This window comes from Haplochromis burtoni, unplaced genomic scaffold (assembly GCF_018398535.1).
Source record: "Haplochromis burtoni strain Fernald_Lab_line unplaced genomic scaffold, NCSU_Asbu1 Contig_953, whole genome shotgun sequence".
Lineage (NCBI taxonomy): Eukaryota > Metazoa > Chordata > Actinopteri > Cichliformes > Cichlidae > Haplochromis > Haplochromis burtoni.
In genome coordinates, this window is record NW_024583314.1 from 41,152 (window position 1) to 53,300 (window position 12,149).

The 12,149-nt window shown below is 41.1% G+C and overlaps 2 protein-coding genes across 4 annotated transcripts in view; one reads left to right on the top strand and one right to left on the bottom strand.

Annotated features, from left to right (window-relative positions):
* slx1b (SLX1 homolog B, structure-specific endonuclease subunit) overlaps positions 1–5,353 on the bottom strand; it is a 6,471-nt gene extending 1,118 nt beyond the window's left edge. Inside the window, exons 1-5 of one of the 2 annotated variants that reach the window (XM_042216186.1) lie at positions 5,068–5,353; positions 4,744–4,816; positions 4,611–4,662; positions 2,810–3,130; positions 1,838–2,053 (exon numbers count right to left, since the gene is read on the bottom strand). In XM_042216186.1, coding sequence (XP_042072120.1) covers positions 1,838–2,053; positions 2,810–3,130; positions 4,611–4,662; positions 4,744–4,816; positions 5,068–5,155 — 750 coding nt within the window. In that variant the 5' untranslated portion in view covers positions 5,156–5,353. Of the gene's footprint in view, positions 1–1,837; positions 2,054–2,809; positions 3,131–4,610; positions 4,663–4,743 lie in introns of both variants that reach the window. The other variant, XM_042216185.1, reaches the window with a different exon arrangement.
* A 54-nt stretch (positions 5,354–5,407) lies between these two features.
* On the top strand, positions 5,408–9,072 carry zgc:112271 (uncharacterized protein LOC553698 homolog). 2 transcript variants are annotated; one of them, XM_005951276.2, is made up of 4 exons: positions 5,408–5,563; positions 5,763–5,827; positions 7,818–7,915; positions 8,863–9,072. In XM_005951276.2, the coding sequence occupies exons 2-4, from the start codon at positions 5,765–5,767 to the stop codon at positions 8,960–8,962; spliced, it is 261 nt and encodes an 86-aa protein (XP_005951338.1). In that variant the 5' UTR covers positions 5,408–5,563; positions 5,763–5,764; the 3' UTR covers positions 8,963–9,072. The 2 variants fall into 2 exon arrangements, with proteins under 2 accessions (XP_005951338.1, XP_042072121.1); XM_042216187.1 differs by having other exon boundaries at positions 5,552–5,827.
* Positions 9,073–12,149: the final 3,077 nt, after the last annotated feature.

Here is a 12,149-nt window from a genome sequence, read left to right on the forward strand (position 1 = left end):
CACACACACACACACACACACACACACACACACACACACTTTCTGAAAGGGATGTGACATTTTAAGGCCCAACTGTACCTACATGTCCAGTTACGTAAATTAGAATGCATACGGTCTTTATCAATTAGAGATCAATGAAAGATCATCTGATTCAAATGATAAAATGCAGAAACAAAGTGTGAAAAACTAAGTACATAGGTAAATAGGCGAGTAGAAGCCAGTACTGCTAAGCTCAAATGCACATAATTAACTGATCATCAAGTCTGAGCACTTCTATGAAAACAGAGGTTTTGGCAGTTTGCAGATCAGAGTAGTAAATTGTTAAATAGATTACCACTCAGAATACCATACAGCACCAGCCTCGTGCCAACAAAACACCAAAAAACAACTTTATTCCGATATTAATCGAATCTAAAATTAACATTGAATTAAGATACTCGTGTGCAACAGTGTCAATCATCTTTGCCTCCAGCTGACAGGCAACTTTAGGCTCACAGCTCCTCCCCCCACTGACAGCTGAAGTAGTTAACATGCATTACACTGAGCAACACTTTCAGAGGAAATTCAGAGCTCAGTAAAACTCTCATTTCAGCAACACTGAAATATTAAACAGTTATCATAAACGTTAGCCTGGCTGGCACACACAATAACATTAGGTGTTTAGCGTTAGCAATTACCCGATAGCCACATTAGCCGTCTGTTATCATTAACATTGCAGCCAGCGAACTGCAATTAGATAAAAGACGAATAATTATTGCAGAGCAGATTACGGACATGTGGATAAGCAGGCCGTTTGCTGGCTGTGCAGAGCAGAGGGGAGACTGTAGCTGAACTGAACAGAACGGAGGGTCCAGAGAGTGGAGAGCTAATCCTGGCAATTAAAGATAAATAATAAAAATGGAATAAATTAGAAATTTGACTGAACAGCACACAGTACTACTAATACAGGATATGAAGCAGGCAAGGAGGTGACCGGGGCAACAGACATCCAGAGGCCCCCCCAGACCACTTCAAGGACAATGGCAGCCCCTACCTGGAGAAGAGCATAGGTAAGCAGCCAGCAGCCACAGTGCAGAAGGCCCAGGGCCACAGAAATGAGCCCGCAGGTGCTGCCGGCAGCCAGCTGTGCCAGAGCAGATTGAGCTCCAGGCCCAGGACCTGAGACCCAAGAGCACCACGCCCACCACCCAAGCAGGGGCCCATCAGAGCCAGGAGGGCCAGGTCATGCAAAGCAGCCTTTGAGAGTGAGCCACAAACCAAACGGGCACCCAGCCGCAGACACCGAGAAACACCAATGCACCAGCCAGTGGGTGGGGGCGCCAACCAGCACCGGCACCAGAGGTGAGGACCCTGTTCAGTGTGCCCACCTCAAAAGGCCCCATATGTATGTGTCATTAAAGTGTAAGGAATGAGAGTGTCCAAGTTGTGAAATCAGAACAACCCTAGTCAGCACGGTGACCCAAAGAATCAAACACACCAGAGGCCAAAATTCTTCCACTGCCATGGGAGAGACTGATAACGCCATAAGAAAATGATTACTCCGAGTTGTGGCTGGTAGACGTTGTTCTACAAGCTACTGAATCATAGGGTGTACTTGGTTTTCACACACTGCTTTGGCATTTTGTCTTAATTTTGCACATGAAAAAAATAAAATACAAAACGAAAATACAGTGAGACTCCAGTAACCGCCTCTGGCATAATCAATGTGAGCAAAGCTTTTTGTGAGAGGCTTTAGTAAAGAACCAACAGGAGACATGCAAATAATAAAAGTGAGTAATGAACAGAGAGCTGAATGTATTCTATCTAAACATACTGAGCATGAGATGCTGTAACTAACTTGGGCTGCAGACAGCGTGACCTCCTCCAGGTCTCCGAAGCAGCCGTGTTTATGTCGGATGAGACTTCCCCACAGCATCGAGCTGTCGCAGGAAGGACACTCGCCCTCAACTGGCAGAAGGTGGGATGGCTCAGACCTCAGGAAATATCTGGCAAGGCAGATTACATGACCTCTCATCCCACAGGAAGGGTGGACACAACTCAGCTTCTCTGACACCTCGAAGAGCACAAAAGCATTACATTGTTTACATTACATTAAATTCAGCTAAAATTTCAAGTAAAGTTTGAACTTTTACTGATTCTGGGACACAAAATAAACTTTCAAGATATTTTCAGGCGAGACCTCGATTTATGAAGACATCACCTGTTTGCAAAAGTGCTCCCACATTTTGGGAGATGCCTGACATCCCACCAGCTAGCAGTAGATAGTCGACTGGGATGTCAAGGCTCACTAGAGCCAGTCTTGTGTCAAGGTAGTTATCCCCGACAGACGTTGTTTCCCCTGCGTCGGGAGCCCGACTTTGCACATTATTTTCAACCCTGCGTCGTTTGGATACTCAGGGGAAGTTAAAGTTGAGTTGAATAAAATTCACTTAGATAACTTAATGTTCATTTCAGTATTTTATTTGTTCCTGAGTAAATCGGCTTGGCTGAGACTAAAGTAAAATAAAACAGAGGGACGGGTCAGGAGCTCTGCTGCAGAGAAGGAAGCTCCACACATTCTCTCCACTGCCTGTTTATTTGAAGAAAGGTCATTGAAGTAGTTTAAAATGTTCCTAGATTAAAAAATATATATATCAACAATGTGCTCAGATGGATATGATTTGAAAAACAAGTATCTAAACAACCAAACAATATCTGAGCCATTGAGTATTTTGATGAGTTAATCCTGCTGACCATTAAAGACATCCTGCTGTTTAAACTGAACAGAAATGTGTAAAAGCACTGATACTGATCTGTTAGATGACTCTACCTTGATGTGCTTCTCACAGAGAAAACACATGGACGCCTCCTCCTCTTCCTCGTCCTGACATTGTAGCGAGGGTGTCTTTTTGGCTCTTACGGTGCCAAAAGCGATGGGGATATGGAGGGGAGGCTGCAGGCCAGGCTCAAAGTCCATCCTGTACTCCTGTTTGAGCCAGCGGGCTGTTAGCGGCAGTCTGTTCCATGGCGCAACCCTCAGCATGTTGGAGACGACTCGCCAGTGGAATTCCAGGCTCGATTCTTTTCTGGAGCGCCGAGATACATGCACAAGCCTCCTGGAGGAATGAGGGTGCTGCCACGCCCACTCAAACTGGCACACAGAAACATGACAGTCACACAGCCACACAGGACAGTGTCCAGCTTGGATGGAGCTTGCAAAATATTAATCTGAGTTATTTCCCTTCATGGCAGTATTTTCCTCATTTCACTTGTGCCTAAAACCTTGTCTGTTTTCAGTCTGGTTCAATTCTATTTATATAGACAACAGTGCCACAAGGTGCTTTATACTGTACGGTAAAGACTCTCCACCAAGTAAACACTAAAACCCAACAATGAGATGACCCCTATGAGCAAGCACTTTGCAACAGTGGGAAGGAAAAACTCCCCTTTAACAGGAAGAAACCTCTGGTAGAACCATTCTCAGGTAGGGACGGGAATCTGCAATTCCATTAATAAAATATAATGTTTAAAGTAGTCTTTAAACATTTCAGGGCCCACCTTATCAGCATGTCTCTGGATCGCCCCTCTGCTATCTATGTTTCCGCAAAAAGAGGATTTCTTCTGTTGCTCATGTTGTTGTGCAAAGACGGGATGAACAGAGAAATCAAGTAGTAAAGCTAGCTAACCCTGCTGTCTGGAGCATATTTTTTTATTTTGAATCATATTGTCCCAGCTACAGAAATGAGGCCCTTACTGTCTCATAACACAAGATCAGCCTTTCTGAAACTCCAAAACCTCCAAATTTCCAGCAACTTTCAAGGCATCAGAACTACCGTACACCTGAGAAGAGGGGAGATGTTGTGTTTGTGTTTCAGATTTATTGGAAATGCAATTAGGCTGTGACATAAAAAACAGAGTCTCAGAACACAAACACTATGGTCACTATCTCTTCTATTCTGTGGTTATTTGGTGCTAAGACTAGCCACGGATGATTTTGTGTCCACTGCGACAGTCTTCTGACCACAATAAATCAAACAAGACTAGAGTTCAGATTCCAGAGTTCATTGAAACTGAACTCTGGAAACATTCAACTAAACTTCAGCTGTTAATGTTTGATCATGAATCTGACCTGTCTAGCGTGCACATGCAGTCATGGTCATGTTTTTCTTTCTGTTAGCTTTAAGGATCATTGTCTGAGCTGAATGGTTGAAAATCATGCTCAATTTCTGTGCTGAAAAATGGGCATATATTTATTTTTATCACTCAGTAAACATACCCTCCACCCACCCACCCACCCACTATCATTAGGTGAAAAAAATGACAAATGGAAATTTCATCAACTAAAGCCCAGATTGGCAGATTTCTGCTGAAATCCAATGATTTAAAGCAAAGCAAAGCAAATTAATCATCACATTTATTATATACTAACATTTGCATGAAATTCCAACTGACAAACTGTAGAAGATTGGACGACCACATGTAAAGAAACAAACTCTGAAAACTGTGCACGCATGAAACTGTGCTCTTATTGCTATGGGCTTGGGTGACACTTTATTATAGTCACAATGGTGCTCTGAGAGTTTTTGATTCATTTCCATCACTTATAGATTGGACAGTGTCTTGATACTTACCCTGAGAGCAGCAATATCAGATGGGAAGCCGTGGATAATGAGGACCATCTCCCTGTAGACAGACGGACACAGTAAATAGCAACTAATGTCCAAGGTGCGGTACACCGTACAGTATAAAGTTGCGAGGCCCTACCACGGTCCTCTCCCGCTGGTCCTCTTGGCCCCTCCTCTGTGCCTCCCAGCATTGTGCTGTCCTATCCTTCGCTCTGGGTTCACAGTGAAGCCGATGTAGATACGGCCTTTAAATTTTGGATTGATGCAGTACAGCATATACACCCCGAAGAAACTTTCCACCTCCACTACCATAGTAACAGCATAAGCAGACTACTCTCATGAGCCCAAGACTGAATCACGACTTTACCAGATATCGGTCACAGTGGCTAACATTGGCTACATGCTAAAGTATTATACAGGTATAATACACACCAAATAACTCCAAGTACTGTTCAACACTTACGTGACTTTTGCACAAAATCTTTACGTTTTTCATCCACAGTTAGCCACTTCCGACTGCTTGGTCGCTTTAAAAAAAAGTACATATACATAAACAGCCTCTGTATTAGTAGTCGAAAAATCTGCCTGATAAAATTCAAAATTCAAAAAAGCGTAACGACGCAGAGTAGCTAACAAAAGCGTGACATCTTATACCAGTCAGGCTATACTAACACATCTATGACTAAAGATGTCGGATACGTGCAGTCTTTTCTGATTCATTAATTGAAACTGCAAAACTTTAGTCTGGCTTTCTGCATAGACCTCTAGTGTTATGATTTGCTATTTTAAATAATTGGTCCCGCCTACTGTATGTACGGCTCTCAAATGATTGGGCACTGTGTAATTTGTCACAATGCAATTGGTGTTTCTTTCGGTCTGTTGTGATCTTAGCGCCGAAGACTGACGCCAGTAGGACGTCCGCACAGAGTCACTAAGGAGCGACAGCATCACAGCCTTTGGTAATACTCTCATCTTCAACGATTTAACAGTCGAAGAGTATTTTTCTTTTAAATATACCGAGAATGCACGAGTGAATATAACGCCCTTATTTTAAGTGGCAGTTTACATCAGTCATCAGATCCAGTGTGACAAAGCAGCTGCCGGTCCGGCTAACTACTAACCCTGCAATCGGTTTGTTTCCGTTTTTATATTATGTAGACATGTCAGTAACAGCTGATCACATCCGGGACAGACTTATCAAAGAGCTGGCGGCAGTGCACGTGGTAGGTTCAAGGCTGTTCCTAAGAGAGAGAGAGAGAGTGTGTGTGTGTGTGTGTGTGTGTGTGTGTGTGTGTGTACATTCAAAGTGCTTTCAGTCATTAACAACAAAACCTTAACTTTGAAGTAACATTTTACAGCTACAAGGGCCCATTTGTAGCACAGTGGGTTAGGTCTGTTGCCTCACAGAAAAAGGTTTGAACCCCAGCTGGGTCCTTTATGTGTGCTATTTGCATAATGCCCATGTGTCTGTGTGATTCCTCCCGCATTTCAAAGACATGTCTGTTAGTTTAATTTGTAATTCTAAGTTGGACATGGATGTGAGGTAGAAGCACACCTATCTACATAATCAGTTTCTTCAATTCCAACCTCTCCACCATCACATACAAGACAAAAGAGCTGTCAAAGCACATCAGGGACAAGATTGTAGACTTGCACAAGACTGAAATGGGCTACAAGACCAAAAGAAAGAAAGCTGGTGAGAAGGTGGCAACTGTTATAATTCAGAAATGGAAGAAATATTAAACGACCCCCTATTATCCCAGGTTGTATGCCATATGCAAGATCTTACCAACATGAAAGATGATGGGTGAGGATGATAACGGTTGAATCAGCCCAAAACTAGACAGAAGGAGTCGATGATTTCAAGGGTAGGTAGGACCAAGGCCACCTGGAACACCACTTGGAAAACACACTACGCTGTAACAGACTGAAATCTGGGTTGAAGAAGGAAGGAAACATCTAAATAATTCAGAGAAGGCTTGAGAGAAAGCGCAGTAATAGGGTGAAACCAAAATTTAGCTTTTTGGCCTCGATTCGACTCACCATGTTTGGAGAAAGAGAAATGCTCAGTATGACCCAAAGAACACCAAGCATGGAGGGTGAAACACTATACTTTGACGGTGTTTTGTGTTAAGGCTTCAACATACAAACACCTGCACACTTTCCAGCCCACTTAAAATCCCGAGTATAAGAGATGATCCTGTCGAACCTGAAATAACTGGTCTGTTTTGAAAATGTGTAGAGAAAGTACAGATATTTGTTTAAAAATGTAGGGAGTAAAAGTACAGTTGTCAGAAAAATAAATACTGAAGTACAGATTGGTACTGTACTTAAATATACTTTTAACCTATGCATTTGTACTTCATTACTTTCCACCTCTGGGCAGGACCATGTATCATAAAACATTGAAGATGGGTCTTCCATCACAACACTAACCCAAACCATACCGCCAAGGCAACAAAGGAGTGGCTAAATAAGAAGAACATTAAGGTCATAGAGTGGCATAGCCAGTCTCCAGGACTCCAATAGAAAATCTGTGGATGGAGCTGAAACAGCAGCCAACAAACCTAAACAGCTGAGAGTTTCTGTGAAGATTGGGCCAGAATGTCTCATGAGATGTGTGCAAGCCTGGTGACCAACTACAAGCTTTTTTTTTAGGCAACAAGGGTTTCACCACCACTCACTCATGTTTTACACATGACACACAAATCAATTTATAACTTTTATGTAATGTATTTTTGCCTCTGTTAAAATGAAACTACCATGAAAAAATCAGAGCTGTAATTATTGACACTATGTTGTAATAATGTGCATTGCTGGAATGAAAGAAGGTACGCTTACATCAGTGTACTTTTCATACTTTACATGAGTTCTTTTTCTAATGGCACATAAACCAGTATATTTCAGAGGAAGTACAGACGTACAGTAAGGTGTCAGTTTGGCTTCTGGCTAATGGTGATGCTATCTCACTGTTTTTAAACAATGCAAACAATGAATTGATTAATGCAGCAAATAATATGAGCACATCATTTGGTTATGAAAATGTTAGTTGCAGCTTGATACTCAATAGTTTCACTTCACACAACTACTGCAAATCTACCTTTTTATAATAAAGGATGAGTAATAATGACCTTGAAATGTATTTTTATAGAAGTATTTAGATTATTTGTCTTAAGTAAAGGTACTCACATACTTGATCTTGTGCTTAACCAGGAGGTGGAGGATACATCAGCCAACAGATGTGCTGCCAGCTTCAAAGTGCTGGTGGTTTCGCCCCAGTTTGAGAACAAACCACTGCTGCAGAGACACAGGTAATAACACATGTGCCAGTGTGTACGCATGAGGTGCTGATGACAAAACAAAGCTGTGGATGGTTTATTTGTTTGTAAAAAAGGCTCAAGGGATGAACCTGTGTTATGGCTACATGTAACAGAAAACTAGGCAAAGAATTTTATATTGTGTCTTTAGACACTTTAATAGTAGCGTACTGCAAAAACATATATTTTGTTCCAATTACTTTAATTGAATATATGAAAAATGTAAACAATAAAAAAACAAGTATTTTTGCAAATACCAAGTGATTCCTTAATGGCTATTAGTGCAAGACTTTGTATGGCTTGAGTCCTTTAAAAAATTAGCAATTTTAACAGGAAATGAAACAAAAAGAGAAACAAAATTGTATATTTTTGCTTCAAATCATCATCGGTATGTACAGAGGAGGTGGGGAGAGAGGTTCAACATTGTGAGTGTGTAGAGTCATCTTTAAAACACAGTGGAGGCTCTAGCCAGTGGTGTGGAGCATGGCAATGATCCCACCAGTGCAGTTAAATCATACCTGGATAGAAGAACACACAGTGGAGCACTGTCAGTCATGGACTAGCCTTCCCAGAGCTCGACATTATTGAAGCTGTGTGGGATTATCCTGACACAGAACAGAACAAAGGCAGAAACCTCCGAAGAAGAGCTTTGAATTTCCTTCATGAAGGGCAACTATTCCTGAAAATGACCTGAAGCAGCCTCAGAGTGTTCAGCGTTGCCTTTCAAGCTGGTTAGAATTGTGCAACATATGTCTGCAGATTTCCATAAACCACAGCAAATATTTTCTATTTTCCTAGCAAAATATAAAGAAATGAAGTGTAACGCAGGACTTTTGCTCAGATTATACGTCTGTGCGGGTTTCAGTGAAACTCCTTTCTAGCTGTTTCTGCAGCCTTAAAGCTCGTCATGTCACTGTGCTGTGTGTACTGTGTGTTGGCAGGATGGTGAATACTTGTCTAGCCGAGGAGCTGAAAGAGATCCATGCTTTTGAACAGAAGACCCTCACACCAGAACAGTGGAAGAAACAGAATTCACAATGACACACAAACACTGTATCACGTTGTTGCCACAAACACTCACTGGATATGTAGAACGGATACACTTCTTAAATTCTCTTTAATCGACTGGCAATAAAACTCTTTGATGCTTCCTCCTGTCTCTGTTGAATCATTTTTATTGGACTCTCTGCTGTTTTGACAGCACAACATCATGTTTTTTATTGCTAATAAATCATAATAAATACATTTAATGAAGTTACAAATGCCCACTGCAGAACATGGTAAATGGTAAAAATGGCCTGTATTTGTATAGCGCTTTTCTACTCCCTAAGGACCCCAAAGCGCTTTACACATTCAGTCATCCACCAATTCACACACACGTTCACACACTGGTGATGGCAAGCTACATGTAGCCACAGCCACCCTGGGGCGCACTGACAGAGGCGAGGCTCATAATTTATATATAATTTATTCTGTTTATTTTATTTATATGGCACAAAATCAAGTAAACTTTCACCTCAAGTCAGTATGTAGTTTATCTCATCAGTGCATATCATTAGATAAGGTGAGGTGATGGTGAACAGTTTATTAAAGAAGATCATTGATCATAAAGGTACACCGTTCACCATCTCACAATACTGCTATTGCAGCCATTCCCCAACTCCAACTATGGTGTACATGTGATTTATGTAATGGTGAGCGTGTCATTTTAAGGATGTGATTAAATCCTAAACTTATATTGATTCAAGTATTTTAAGGAGCAGTGCTGTTATATGTCATATGGGGATGACCCCCAGGATTACAGACCAGTGGCACTGACTTTGCACGTCATGAAGATCCTAGAAAGGCTCGTCCTTGACTGTACATATACAACAAAATTGTGGATTGTTGATTACCTGACAGGAAGACCACAAGGTCTGACAAGGTGATCAGCAACACAGGGGCACCACAAGGGACAAGGGACCTCTCCCCTTGGACATTGTGGAGGACTGTAAATACCCTAGAGTACACATAGGGCATATGAAGGGTCAGAGCAGCTGAGGTCTTTTAACATCTGTGAGAAAGTGCTCATGATTTTCTACGAGTCTGCTGTGGTCAGTGCCATCCTCTGATGTTGCAAGTTAAGGGGCCATAAATGCCAAGATCAAGTGCGGATCAAGAAACTGGTTCTGCAAGGCCAGTAATATTGTGGGGGATGGAGCTGGGGTGGTGTTGGAGAGGTGGATGTTGTTCAAGATAAGGACAACGTTGGACAGTACCTTCCACCCACTCCGTGACATGCCAGCACATTCAGTGAGAGACTGAGATTACACAAATGCACCACTGGATGACACAGGAAATCATTCCTGCCTGTGAATATTTGTCTGTACGACTCCTCAGTGTAATGCACAGTACACAGTGCAGTAGTCACGCCCTTTTGCACATCCTCCACAGTGAAAATAACAAGATTATACCGTTAGAGAATCTGTAACCACATAATTTCTTTAAGTTAATAAAGTATTTGATTATGATTAATGAATCATAATCAAATCAAACCCTGTAAGAGCGTCACACACGTATGTTCCCAAGATAACGTTGGAAGGAGTGTATAAATGGAACTTGCAGAGACGTTCACTGTGTATGCTTTTCCTTCCTTTCAAGTAAATAAATGCGTTGGAGCTCGCTACTGTGTCTCACTGTGTCTCACTTCATAAGAGACTTTTTCTAACAATAGGTTATAAATGATTAAAATCACTTGGAGTATGTGTGGTTTAAGTGGAGTACTGTTACAGTGATTTGAAACTCGTACATAGGTCTCAAATCTGCCTTAAAGACTGTGAGAGAGAAACAATAAGTCAGTAGTTTCTAATCATATTTTCATGGTTTCACGCACTTTTCACACAGCATTAGGTGCTCACCTGAGCATGACACTATTTGTGTGTGAGCATATTTACTGGCTGATATGCTTTTGACCTGAACTTGTGACTAAGCTATTAATGATCATGTGCTCTCAAATAAAAATAGATTCAAAGAAATAATAAAATCTTTCCATCTGAATTTTTCTGTTTCTGTTTGTTTTATACATTTTTTGGTGTTTAAGTATAAAGTACTTGGTGAAGTCAGTGGGTAAAGTTAGCATACGATATTGAGCATTTTTTAAACGAGTGATGCTGTATAAAACAGCTTCTTAAAGGTAAAAAGGGTCTCAGATGAAGACTTTTTAGGCTTATGACATTTTTAATATGCTAGTATATTTTTGTATGTGTAGAGGTGTTTTTATAGTGTGCCATTGCATTAAAGGAACAGTTCTGAAAAGATTCCTCCACCTCTCTCCATTTTTTAGCTAATGATACTGTCGTGACACAAGCATGTCATGTGGCAGGCAGAATGCAGGACTCTGCAAACAGTCAAAATCACAGCTTTATTGCTATCAAAAAGCAGAGAACATCAAGTCAAGTCAAGTGATCTTTATTTATATAGCACATTTAAAGGACATCAAGTGTCGGCCAAAGTGCCGAACAGAGGGATAATATAATCAAATAAAAATAATTAAAATAGATAAGATCAAAACATTATAGAAAAGATTGTGAGACATCCATATATGTTTGTAAAAATATATGTGTACATGCAAATATGCACATACATATACAAAAGTGTACACATTCACACACAAGCACACATACATGAACATAAAATACATGTATAAGTATACACATGCAAACATCATCCAAATGAGATAAAAGACCAGAATAATAAAACAGAATAAAATAGGTGTCAGAGAGATCTGAAAGCCTTGGAAAATAGGTAGGTCTTCAGATTTGATTTGAAGAAGGAGGAAGAGGGAAGACTGTTCCAGAGTCTCGAGGCGGCAATGGAGAAAGCCTGTCACCTCTAGATTTGAACTGGGAGTATGGAAATAATAAAAGCGTCTGACTGGAGGAGCGCAGAGTTCGAGTGGGTAGGTGTAGGCTAAGGAGATCTGAAATGTAACCTGGAGCCAAACCATGGTGAGGTTTAAAAACAAATAATAAAACCTTAAAATCAATTCTATATTTAACTGTCAGCCAATGTAGAGATGCAAGTATCGGAGTAATACTCTCTCTCTTTCTGGTTGTGGGCGGGACAGGCTTGAGTGACACATGCCTAAATAGAGAGAGTTACAGTGATCAGTCAGAATCAACAGTACAGTAATCAATGAGAAATACAAAGCTACACTCAAGCAGAGGTGGTACGCATCATGAGGGAGAAC